At 45.7% G+C, this 12,576-nt stretch overlaps 1 protein-coding gene across 1 annotated transcript in view; it reads left to right on the plus strand.

Annotated features, from left to right (window-relative positions):
- The first annotated feature begins 3,327 nt into the window (after positions 1-3,327).
- The window catches only part of DIPK1B (divergent protein kinase domain 1B), a 47,181-nt gene continuing 37,932 nt past the window's right edge, over positions 3,328-12,576 (plus strand). The window contains 2 exon segments of the mRNA XM_020981910.2: positions 3,328-4,298; positions 11,412-11,546. Coding sequence (XP_020837569.1) covers positions 4,236-4,298; positions 11,412-11,546 — 198 coding nt within the window. The 5' untranslated portion in view covers positions 3,328-4,235.

The following is a 12,576-nucleotide window of genomic DNA, read 5'->3' on the forward strand; positions in this document are numbered from 1 at the left end:
AACTTGCATAATCCTTCTATACCACTTATATGACTGTCTGCCCCAAGAAGATTTCAGGTAATAATAGGAATCTTGAATAAGGATCAGATATTTTAAAATACAGTCTGAGTTAACATTCCAGAATTGAGAAACCAAGTCACAATCCTGTTCCTACTTCCCTATATTCCTGCTGCTGCTAGGTGGCACAGTGGATAGAGTGCCAGGCATGGAGTCAGGAAGTCTCATCTTTCTGGGTTCAAATCTGGTCTCAGACACTTACTAGTTGTTATATGATCCTGGGCAAGTCACTTAACCCTGTTTGCCTCAGTTTCCTCATCTGTGAAATGAGCTAGAGAAGGAAATGGTAAACAACGCCAGTATCTTTGCCAAGAAAACCCCAAATGGGGTCACAAAGAGTCAGACACAACTGAAACTGAAAGACAATACATTCCTGGAGGGACCTTCTCCCTTTTTTCTCTATTAATTCTTTCTCAATGTAGAAGGATGGGTTCTAGCACTAGTCCTTCAGATGGGTAGGAAAGGTCTCAGTTGAACACCACATGAATTGAATTTGGTTATTACTCTTAATCTATGTCCCTAAGAAAAGCCTTGGGGGCAGCTAGGTATTGAAGTGGATAGAGCACAGGCCTTCAAGTCAGGATGACCTGAGTTCAAATCTGACCTCAGACCAAACACTTGACACTTACTAGCTGTGTGACCCTGGGCAAGTCACTTAACCCCAGTTGCCTGAAAAAAAATAGCCTTTCATATCTTGAATCTATCAATCACCTTTTTAAGGATGGAAAAGGCTTTAAAGGAAAATAGTATTTCTTAATATTTCTAAAGAAACTAAAAAGGAGGTTTTAAATATGTTTCCACAGTAGTCATAGGATTCAAAGCTGGAAGAGGCCTTAAAGATCATCTGTTCCTTCCTTCCTCCATATCTCTTTACTTCTACGAAAGAGGATGACAAATCTTAGAGAGCTTAAGTAATTGACTCTAGACCACACAGCTAAGTAAGACGCAGACTTGTCATTCAATTATGTCCTACTCTTCATGACCCCATCTAGTTCTGGGTTTTTTTGGGTTTTTTTTGGCAAAGTTACTGGAGTAGTTTGTCATTTTTTTCTCCAGATCATTTTACAGATGAGGAAACTGAGACAAACAGGGTTAAGTGACTTGCCCAGGGTCATACAGTTAGTAAGTGTCTAAGGCCAGATTTAAACTCAGAAAGATGAATCTCCCTGGCTCCAGGTCAGCCCTCTATCCCTAAGCAGAGCCAGAATTTGAACCTCTGTTATTCAGTGACTCAATAATAAGCATTTATTAAGTGCCTACTATGTACCAGGCACCTCCATGCTATATACTATGATATTTTCATGCTAGGGAATGATAGGGAATACTATGTATGTCCTTACCATGGAGAACAGAAAAATACCACAAGCTTTTTTCATGTTATAGACACCAGCACGCACATCAGGCTAGTCCACTGCTTCTAGACCTGGAAGGGCCCAATCATGCACTCCAGCTATGTGGTGTCACCTTTACTGAATCAAACAGCTCGTTGCCAGCAGAAAATAGACTACATAGAAGAATGGGTTGGTGAAGAAAGGAAATGCCCAAATTCTTCGCCTGAGGAATTCCTTGACCTAAGAAATCAAAAGCTGCTCCAGAACCAAATGGGACTCTTAATGTAAAGGCTTTGCTGCACTTGATTACAATGGGAATGGGTCTTAACCCTTGGGAAAACTGGACTGTTGAAGCAGAGAATGTTATATTAGTCAGAGCACATATCTCTAAGAGGTCTTTTGAAAACAAAAGAGAACCCATAGAACTTCCTTGTTACAAGGGGGTTTCCCAAAGCCTGGAAGCAGCCTGTCTTTATTTAAACTTTTTCTTCTACCTCTACCCTGCTCTCCTTTTTCCTCTTCTTATGGAATTATGATTTTCATAATAATCGATATGATATGATCCTATTAACACTCTCAACATCTCTCTGCTCCCCCCCCCAATAAATATGGACTGTGGGTGTGTATCTTTAAAATTTTTCTGACCATTTGATTTTTTAAAAAATAGGCCAAAGGGAATTGGGAGAGGGTGTCATCCACAACTAATGGTAATGAGTTAGGAATAGCAATCTCTTTCTTGGATACAAGCTAAAACCAAAGTGATGGATAAGATTGGAGCAAGCCTGCCTTTCACCTGCAGCATTATCATGGAATCCAGGTCTCTAGAGGACACAAGCCCTTGCTGGCCTGTCAAGTAGACCAGGAAGAAATTGAGATGCCCTCCAGAAAGGCAGAGAAACTGGAAAGCACTGAGGATGGCAGGGTCAGGGAAAGATGGAGAAGTGAGACAGAATCCAGCCCCGTAGCCTGCGGCCTATGATGCAGCCTCTCTTTTACAGCTTAGCCCAAGGACAGAGTCACATCCATTAAGATTTGAACAGCAGGCATAAGGCATGGAGGGAGGAACAGAAATGTGCCAGTGGTGTCCAGCACCTTCGTTGTTGTTGTTTAGTCCTTCCTATTGTGTCTGACTCTTCATGACCCCAGTGGGGTTTTCTTGGCAAAGATGCTGGAGTGGTTTGCCGTTTCTGGGCAGCCTGCTTGGTCAATTACCGAGTTAGAAAAAATCCTCCTGTTTAGGGAGGCCCCTAGAGAGGAGGGGTGGAATGGGGTTTTCCAGAGAAGCTTTTTTGATCTCCTTCTCTTGGCCCCAAACTGTTAATCTGCCTTTGGGATTCCCCTGTATCTCCCACTTGCTTCTTCATCCCTGCAGAAACCTTGTGATACAGTGCAAAGATTTCAGGCTCTGCTTTCTTAATAACGAAAAGAGCAAATCAGTTAAACTTTTGGAGTCTTTTGTTTTCCTATCTGCAAAAGGGGGCTAATAATACTTGCATTATCTAACCGTGGGATTGTAGTGAAGATCAAACGAGCTAATCTGCCAGGGAGCGAGCACTTTGTAAAAATAAATACAGAGGTAAATCATTATTTGTTTTCCTTTTACCCAGGCTAGAAGAGACACACTTGTCAGGAAGGATCTGGAGTAGGTAGCGTAAGAACCTAAATGGAACGCCGGTCCTTGGACACCAAACGCGGGGCTCTTTCCTTTGTGTCATGCAATGAGCTACTAATGTCATTACTAATTGCTCATATTTATGTAATTCTCTTGCTTGATAGTATCCATTCACAACACACTGGTGGTAGAAGCTGCTCAGAAGAGGGGATTGGGGGAAAGCCACTAGATATGATGGGGGGGTAGGGAGGAGGGGAGAGGCGGGGCGAGGATCCAATGCTAATGCTTGACATTTCCCTACTTCCTTAAACCTACCCTTAAACTGGGAAGGAAGGAGGCTTACACCATATGCCTTTGACATGTCATAAGTGTCCTGTGAAAAGGTCAGGGCTATTTGATCTTTCACGTTGACAACCCCCAAAATCAAAACTCGTGGGGATAGGAGGAGGAGGCCTCTGCAGCCTAGGCAACCAAGGGAGTGTGAAGCTTGGTTTAAAAGCAGATAGGTAAATCCCTGCCCCATCCCGCTCCCTCCAGACAACTCCCCTGGCCCCAACCCCACTATCCCCTTTCGGTCGGCAGTCAAAAAGTCCTGGCGGCCAAACGCCTTCCCCTTTAACAGGAGCGCTGCGCCCGGCTCAGGCGGCTGGAAAGCTCCGGGGAGTCGGAGCATCCATCCCCCTGCAGTAGCAACAGCAGCAGCCTGCCTCTCCCCGCTTCTCGCGGCCCGAGCCGGCGGCGTGCGCCCGCTCTAGAGGCCAGCGGGCAGGCTGAACGGCTCGGATGCGGAGGCGGGGAGGGGGCCGGCGTGGTTGAGCCGGTGACTGGCGAGCGGCACTGCAGCAGCCGTGGGGGAGCGGGGGACGTCGCTCCGGGCTGCGGGGCGGCTCGGGCTCTTGCCTCGGCCAGCTTGTGCTCTGTGCCCGCTGCGGCCCCGGCTGGCGGCCGGGATGGAGAGGGAGCGGGGGCGCCGGAGTTTGGGGGCTGTCAGCTCCAGCCGGGGCTGAAGGCACCCGCCCCTAGGGGGGCTCTCTAGAGCGAGGGGAACCCAGAAAGGTAGCAGTCCAGCCAAAAGAAAGGAGGCGAAGTGCACCGAGCCCCTCTCCCGTATCCAAGTCCTAGGGCCGAGCGGAGCCTCCCAGGCCAGCTGTGGGCAGCTCCCGGGGTTCTCTGTGCCTTCTTGTTGCCTCTTCCTTGCCTCCGTCGTCGGGCATTGCGCCCCAGTCCCTGCCAGGATGAGGAGGTTGCGGCGTCTGGTGCACCTGGTTCTCTTCTGCCCACTGACCAAGGGCTTGCAGGTAAGGCCAGGCAAGAGGGGACAAGAGGGGGCAAGAGGGGGACGCCGGTGGCCAGAAGTTTGGGAGGGGGGGAAGGGTAGTTGGCCGGTTCCCAAGTCGGGGGGTCGGATCTGGGCATAGGGGGAAGGGTCGTTACAGCTGGGGAAGGGTCGTTACAGCTGGGAAGGGACCGTCAGATGGGCTACTTTCATTTTATTTCTTGGGGCCATTCTATGGCGTGTATGCCGTGCAAAGGAGAAAGTCATCAATCAACCATAGGATATCCTTAGTTCTCCACCTTCCCAACCCGCCCACCCCCTCCCCCAAGTTGGTATCTCTCGGGAGATTGGGTATGGCCAAAGTTGTTTGTTCTCATTCCTTTCAGGAAGGGGAAATAAGGAAGGTACATTCCATACTCCTTTCTGCTCCACTCTCCATCCATGGCAAAATCTTCATACCCCCTGCCTTCTTCCAAGCTGTGTAGCCTTGCCGTTTGTCCAGCCCCACCCCAGCCATGATTCTTCCTCAGGCCAAGGAGGAGGGCAAGCCATCACACAGACTAGTTCTGCTGTCCCTCACCTAGAAGGTAGATTCTGGATACGAATAGCTAGCTGATGGAAAGGATGCCTCAGGCCAAGATGGAAATGTTGCCCTTTGCCAGGTCAGATACCTTTCCCTGGCTGCGTAAAGGGCACAACTATTCATTGGCAGCCTAGAGTTCTCTAGGTTTGCAAGAGATGCCCCCTGCCTCTCTCATACTTGCTCTTCTGCCTTCCCTTCTTCCTTGTTTTAAAAAGGGAACCTATGTTACATTTCATCCGGGCAGGAGCATGGACCCTTAGTACAAGCAAGTACAATTGGAAGCTTTGATTCTTCCTTTCCCTCTGGCTTAGCTTGTGAGTGGCATTGAAAGAACAGACTCTCTGAAGCGAAGCAGGAGGGAACAGAAAAATAACTGCTGTCATTTGGGCACTTTTGTTCCTAAAGGCTGAGTTCAAGTCTACCTTGATGAGTGAGGAAGAAGAGAAAGGAAATGATTAATTATGAGGTATGTAAAGCACAGAAATTGAGGAGATATGTCCCATTTACCAGAAGTTTGACAGAGAGGTGAATTGTGTGTTGCAGGGACCTGGTGCTTTAAATAGGCAGAATACACAAGAAATAAGACAAACATCCTCTGAAATTTACTGCTTTCCCACAAAAAGAAGTTAAGGCTTTCTGATTTTTTATTGTTTGAATCCTTGTGACAACCAAATAGCCAGAAATCAACCCAGCTAGGCAGGGTTGTGGGAGAGACATTGGCCATAGGTCAGTTGCAATGATAAAGATCAATCTAATATGTTTTGTATAATTTCACAAGTCTGACTGATATCATATTGCTTCCCTTCTTACTAGGTGGGGGAAGGGTTGAAGGGAGAGAGAATTTGAACAGCATTAACCCTTTAGGGGCAAGACCATGGGGAAGTACCCCATGCAGGAATGATTCTGACCAGCAAACCTTCCTGGCATACACATTTCCTCTGCTTCTCCTTTTAGGGAAGAGAAGAGGGCAGAGGTATAGTGGGATCAGGGGACCCTCTTTTGTGCTCCAGACCCCCATGTGCTGGGGAGAGGGTAGATATGGGTGAAGGCTTTTAAAAAAATTTATTGTTTTTTATTCTGAACAGCTAACATCAAATAAAGTGTGCATTCTAATATACACCATAGTATAGAAGCAGAAGGAGAGGCTTATACATGAAATTGTAAATCTCTATTAGATAGAGATTACCTTTCTTTCAAGTATATAATAAATTCAATATGTAACTTCCAAAGCCATCCTGCTTTGCCAGTGATTCTTTATGACTTTCCTTCTGTTTTCTTTCTACTTTATTTTTGGAGGGGGTACCCTATCCATACCTTCCCTATCTCTCCTACCACCTCCTAACTGAAAGAAAAGAAAAATCAAAGATTTGTAACAAATATTCAGACAAGCAAAACAAGATTTCATATTGGTCATGTGAAAAATGAATGCCTCATTCTGCACCCCTGTATCTTTGAAGATTTTCCATTGAAAAAATGACATGTGTACATCTAAGCTGGGTTCATAAATCAACAAGCATTTATTAAGCACCCACTATGTGTCAGGCACTGTGCTAAGCACTGGAGATATGAAGAAAAAGTAGAAAAACAGCCCCTGCTCTCAAGGAGCTCATATTCTAATGGGGAAGGCAGCATGCACATAACCTGGTCTACGAAGGTATGTGACCAGCTAGGTTGAACGATGGATAGAGGGCCCAGCTTGGAGTCAAAAAGACCTGAGTTCACATTCAGCCTCAGTCACCTAATAGCTATGTTACCCTGGGCAATTCACTGAACCCAGTTTGCCTCAGTATCCTCATCTGTAAAACAAGCTAGAGAAGGAAATGACAAATCACGTCAGTATCTTTGCCAAGAATGGTGTCACCAAGAGTCAGACACATCTGGAATGACTGAACAGCAACAGCAACACAAGGTACATAAGGAGTTTGTGGAAGTTCACTTAGAGAGGCAGGCAGCTGGGGGGACCTGGAAAAGCCTACTGCATAGGGTGGTGTAAGAGTCTTGAAGAAAGCCAGGGATTCTAAGAATTGGTTGTGAGGAGGGAGAGCCAGGTCGAGGCACAGACAATGAACTAAAAGGCATTGAGTGAAGAGATGAATTGGTATATGCAAAAACCAACAAGACCATCATAGCTGCTGCCCTATAGAGCAAATGGAAGGGAATAACATGTCAAAAGACTAGAAATACAGGAACACTTCGCACCTACTTAGCACAGCAGCCAAAACCCACTCCAGCTCCAGGTTTCAAGAGCAGATGAAACTTCTCTAGGTCAAAGAGGGTGAAGAGGGCACTGATGTTGATGGGCATTTAAAGGCCTCATGCTGTGCCCGGGACTGGGTAAGCACCAGTACACTTCACTTAGGCAGATGAGGAGTAGAAGAGCCTCCGAGCTCTGAGAGCCGGTGAGGCAATTTCAATCGCCCATTTCTGATTCCTTTGATTTCTGTCAGCCTCTGAGTTGCCAACCGTGCAGCGTGAATGGCACGGAGAGGAGCTCTCTTGGCACGTGGGTTGGTGTGCTTCTTTATCTCTTTGGTATTTCCACCTCCAGTCTCACCCCAGTAGGTGAGGCTGCAGGAAGAACAGAGTTCTGTTTGCATTGCTCTGAGGACCTGCCTGCTCATCTTGTTCACTGGGAGGAAAGTTGAATATACTGGATATGAATCTGCATAGTCTCAGGCTACCAATGAAGCAAGGACTTTGGAGGAGTCAAAACCTTGTAGTTTTCTACCACTTTGGACATTGGCTTCCCTGGTCCTCCTGTTTGAGGCAACAGGAATGTGTTCCCAGGCTGGTGTCACCTCAGTGCCAGTAGGGCTGGGGGAGGAGGAAAGGCTTGGCAGGCTGATTATCCTAGGCTAAGCCTAATTAACTCAGTCTTTCCCTGCATAATGAAAGACTGAGGGCAAGCTGTCAGGAAGAGGCCTTGGGGATACAAGAGAGTCAGCTAGAGCTACTTGTCTACCTGGAAAAACAAGCAGATAAGGAAAATACAAGAGCATCAGACTGGGCAGCCCCCTACCCTTTCACTCCTCCCCATGCTCAAGTCCTGCCTTAGCATTTCAAAACTGAGAAGGCAGACAGGTCTGTGCTTAGCCTGACAGGTGGAGTAGAGCTGTGGCGAAAGATAGAGAAGAGACCAGCTGCCAGGAAATACAGTTAGATGGTATGAGAAAACAGCCACACTCCCCCACCCCCATCCCTTTACCCAGTTACAAATGCTCCTTTATGGCTGGCTGCAAACTGAACACTCACCTAATACTAAGTCACTCCACAACAGAGGCAAGAGGTACAAGCAGGAACCCTCAGGAACACCCACGTGTGTCTTTGAAGAAGCTACAAGCCACGCATGCTAAATTCCCCTTATTTCCTTTGGGGCTCTGACCACCACCAGGGCCTGAATGCCAGGCCTCTCTCTGGCCCACCCAGGAGGAAGCGTGCAGATCTAGCCTGTGTGAGTCTCTGACCTAGGATGGGTGTGAATCTCAGCAGCACTGGGGTTCTTGCCACTTTTCTTGGAAGAAAGCCTGCTTGCTAATGAAATGGCTGGCTTTTCTCTCCTTTGGATCATTAGCCACCCCTTTCCATTCCTTGCTTCATATCTTGTTCCTCCCTGGCACTGTTCTCAATAATCATGGGAGAAGGAGGGTTAGCTTAGCTCCTTTCTCCTTGGTCAGTTTCCTTAAACCTCCCGAACTGCATTCATTTGTTTAATAGGCATTCACCTAGTGTCTGTGAATGCACAATAAGAGGCTGGTTTTAGAGGGGGTGGAGCATAAAGTTGAGAACTGTCCTAGTCCTCTAAAAGCTCTGCCACTTTGATGTCAATCAAACCCTGCTTGCCATTGTGCTTATCTGTAAAGATTCAGATTCTCTTTGACCCAGGCTATTAGTCTGTTAAGATGTGTCTTGCATTGTGGGCCATTTCTCCCAGATTCTGACATCAGTAAGAGCCACTGAAAACAGAAGTAAAAGGAACCTTTTTCCCTCCATATAATATCTTTTTAAGACTCTCATCCCACCCCCAGCTTCCCATAGATTTTCCCCATAATTTATTTGACTTCATGGGCAGAGCATTTTGTTCACTAACCAACTATGAGTTATAGTGTTAGTTAATTGAATCTAACCCCTTCATTTTATAGTCAGGGAAACTGAGGCTCAAAGAAGAAAAATGGCTTCTCTGAGGTCCGATGGGAGGATAGCGGTAGAGCCAGGACCAAAACCTATGTCTTCTCTTCCTAGTCAAGGGCTCTTTCCTCCTTTCATCTAAAATACTGTAGAAGTTCAAAAAAGTTAAGTCAAGTCACTGAGCATTTATGAAGTACCTATTATCTGTCAGGCACTTTGCTAAATCCTGAGGATGCAAAGAAAGACAGAAACAGTCCCTGTTTTCAAGGAGTTCATAGTCTAATGGGGGAGACAACATGCAAAGAGCTACATGCAAATAAGATACATACTGGATAAACTGTATGTATCCCTTAGTGGGAATGTCCTCAAAGAGGAAATATCTACTTTGGGGAAATGGAAACTGCTACATTTCTGTCTTCTGATGTAATCAAAAGACCTTGACTCTTGACAGAAAATCCGATTCTTTACATAGTGAGAAAGGATAGAAGCAGTGATGTGTTGTAAGCAGCTTGTAGAGGCTTTTCAAAGCTGATTGTTAAATTTTCAGTGCAAGCATTTACTCTGTGGAAACAGACAAATGCTACAGATCAGGGCTTGATTTATTGGTAGGTCGATTGCTCAGATTTAAGAAAGCCACAGAGAAAATGTTAATAATGGAGATAAGGTTTAAACGTATGTTGGCTATACAATCCCCTCCCCCTCAGAGCCAGTTGTTAAGCATTTACCAGCATGCCACTGGATAGAAAGTATAAATATAAGCAGCATCTAAAATTCTTAGACATTGTGAAACTGCGGGCACTTAGCTCCCCCCTCCACCCTGTCAGCTAATTTTTTTAGTTAATTGAAAATCGGATTGTAGCTTACACACACACACACACACACACACACACACACGGATCACTAACCCCCTAAGCCTCTGTATTTTTTGCTTTCCTGTTTTTTTGAGAGGACAGAATCATGGGGAAACAGAAGTTAGTATTCATGGAGATGGTGGGGCTGTGGACAACAATTAAAGCTGTGCATTGAATCCTAGTGGCATTCGGAGAATCTTCAAACAAAGGTACTCAGCACAGGCCACCTTTTGCCATTGTCTGTTGGTGGCACACACTGCCTCTGTAACCTACACGTATGTTTGCCTGTGCTGAGGCGGTGGGTGGGTTTGACTGCTAACATCCTCCCTGAAGCTGAAAATAATACAGCTAGGGATTTACCTAGCACCTTTCCCTCAGGGCCCCTGGGCACACACGCCCTGTATCTACAATCTCCTACATCCCCACAGATGTTGAATTTCAACCTCTGGCATGGATAACTCAATTCCCCCAAAAAGGAGTGGAGGAGGAGTCAGTGATTCAACTCCCCCCACAGAGAAGGTTAAGGGACTTGTACAAGGTCACATAGGGCTTGAAGTCAGATGTCTTACCTCCTTCCCTCAACTGTCTCATTCTGCCTTTGACAGGTAGAGTCTAATGAGGGGAAATGAAAGTAGAAACCAGATTTCAGGCCACCCCATGCTGGCTATCAAGTCATACTGCCTTCCTCAAAATGTGATTTAGGGAACCTTGCATTCAGGGGTGGATCATGTTTTGGGTGACATCATCTTGCTTTTTTCTTCCATCTGCTCCTGTCATTTATGCATCTTTAGGATTTAGAGATCAGGCCAGTGATTGGCAGGGAAGCCAAGCTCTATGTTTATCAGAAAAACAGGTAGCGCTCAGTGGTAGGTCAAGGAGCTGATGTTCCCTAGCCCTGTGAGGGGAAGCCCAGGCCCCAGGTATGATCAGAATGTGATATTTTGGCCAGGTGCTGCTGGGAGAACAGAGGTGGGTTTTTTTTTAGGCGTTTGAAGTCTTTCAGTCCAAGAAAGTCTGAGGCTTTTCCATTTGACAAGCCCTCTGTGTAATTAGATTCTCCCTTTGGCAGGCATCAGTCTAGGACAAAGTTTCTGGGATAAGGCTGACCCACAATGACATGCAGTGATTTGCATTTGGAGACTGGAATTAGCTTCCAGTTGGGTCATGATATAATTCCCTCAGGCTTCATGTATTGGGATGGGAGGAGGGAGTCTAGTAAGTGAATACCCACTACCTTTACACAGAGAAAAAACTAGCAAGCTCAGTTTGCCCTAGTTACTGTAGCAGAGAGGATCTGAAGCTGATTCCAAATGACAATCCAATCCTAAAGGTCCTTCTTTTTCATTTCCATCAAGGGCAAGCCAATCTTCCTCTCCCCACAAAGAAAAAAATTTCTCTGATAGGAAAAGTCTAGCACATTATAGATTATTTCCCTGATGGGAAGGGGTAGTAGCTATCTGGGAGTTTGTGAGGGAGGAGAACTTAGCTCTGATTCTAAATAAGGTATCTACAACCACATAATAAAGAATTGACTATAGTTTTGTCTATTAAAAATGCCCTTTTTTTCTTCTTACAGAATCGTCTACCTGGCATCAAGGTGAAATACCTCTTCCTGGCATGGCTGGGCATCTTTGTAGGCAGCTGGGTGGTGTACATGCATTACTCTTCATACTCAGAACTCTGCCGAGGGCATGTCTGTCAAATGATCATTGTAAGTGCTGCTTTCCCCCCCACCTTTGCAATTCTCCTCAGCTTGCTGTGTGTGTGTGTGTGTGTGTGTGTGTGTGTGTGTGTGTGTGTGTGACAGGGGACAAGGAAAGAGAGGATGGAGTTCTCCCCAAAGAATGGAGCTGTGTTAAAAAAAAAAGATATTGGACCCATTTCGTTTGTGATCTAAATATCATTTCATCTGGTCTATAGGCAGCTGCTCTTCTTAGGAGGATAGATGCTTTTTGCCCATGAGGGTTTGGTTAAAAACACTGAGCAGGGTCCTTATCATGGCTTTGTCTTCATCTGGCCATGTGATCTTTCAATCACAAGAGGTTAAATTGATCTCCAGGTACTGATTTCCTCACCAGAAATGAGAAGGTTGATCTAAGGAGCTTTTCAGGTACCTCCAGATTCTAATATTCTATAAGAGTGACTTTTCAAGTCCTCAGTCAATAGAAGCACCTCATCCTTCTTAACTGGGGAAGCAACTGATTCAGTGAATAGCATGTAGGGGAAGAGAGGGACAGGAAGGAATTGGATGGTATCAGGACTGGCTCGAGGTGGATTTAGAGGATAAATGCTTTAGGTCTGGAGGGACAGGACAGAGGGAGGGAATGAGGTGGTGGGGAGAGGACAGAAAGAGAGACAGAGGCAGAGACAGAGTTAGAGACACATAAAGACAAAGAACTGGACTGATTCTTCAACCTCTCGGCCAATGGGCTGGATTTTAATTCCTGGTAAAATTCTAGCAGATGTTGTTAAAAGGATGGTTTCTGAACATTTAAAAGGGAAGCAGTGATCGTTAAAAAGCAGCACAGATTTGCCCAGAATGAGTCATGCTATTGATAGAATATACATGGATATTACCATGGAATTTAACTCATTATTATTATTAACAGGCTTAAATATTACATGATATCCTTATGAATAGGATGGAAAGATGTAGGCTAGGCTACAGTAAAGGGTTTGTTTGTTTTTCCCAGGCCTATGATTTCATTGGTTAAGGAAACTCCGAGGGAGGCAACTTTCTT

Source organism: Phascolarctos cinereus, unplaced genomic scaffold, assembly GCF_003287225.1.
Source record: "Phascolarctos cinereus isolate Bilbo 61053 unplaced genomic scaffold, phaCin_HiC Scaffold_2;HRSCAF=192, whole genome shotgun sequence".
Lineage (NCBI taxonomy): Eukaryota > Metazoa > Chordata > Mammalia > Diprotodontia > Phascolarctidae > Phascolarctos > Phascolarctos cinereus.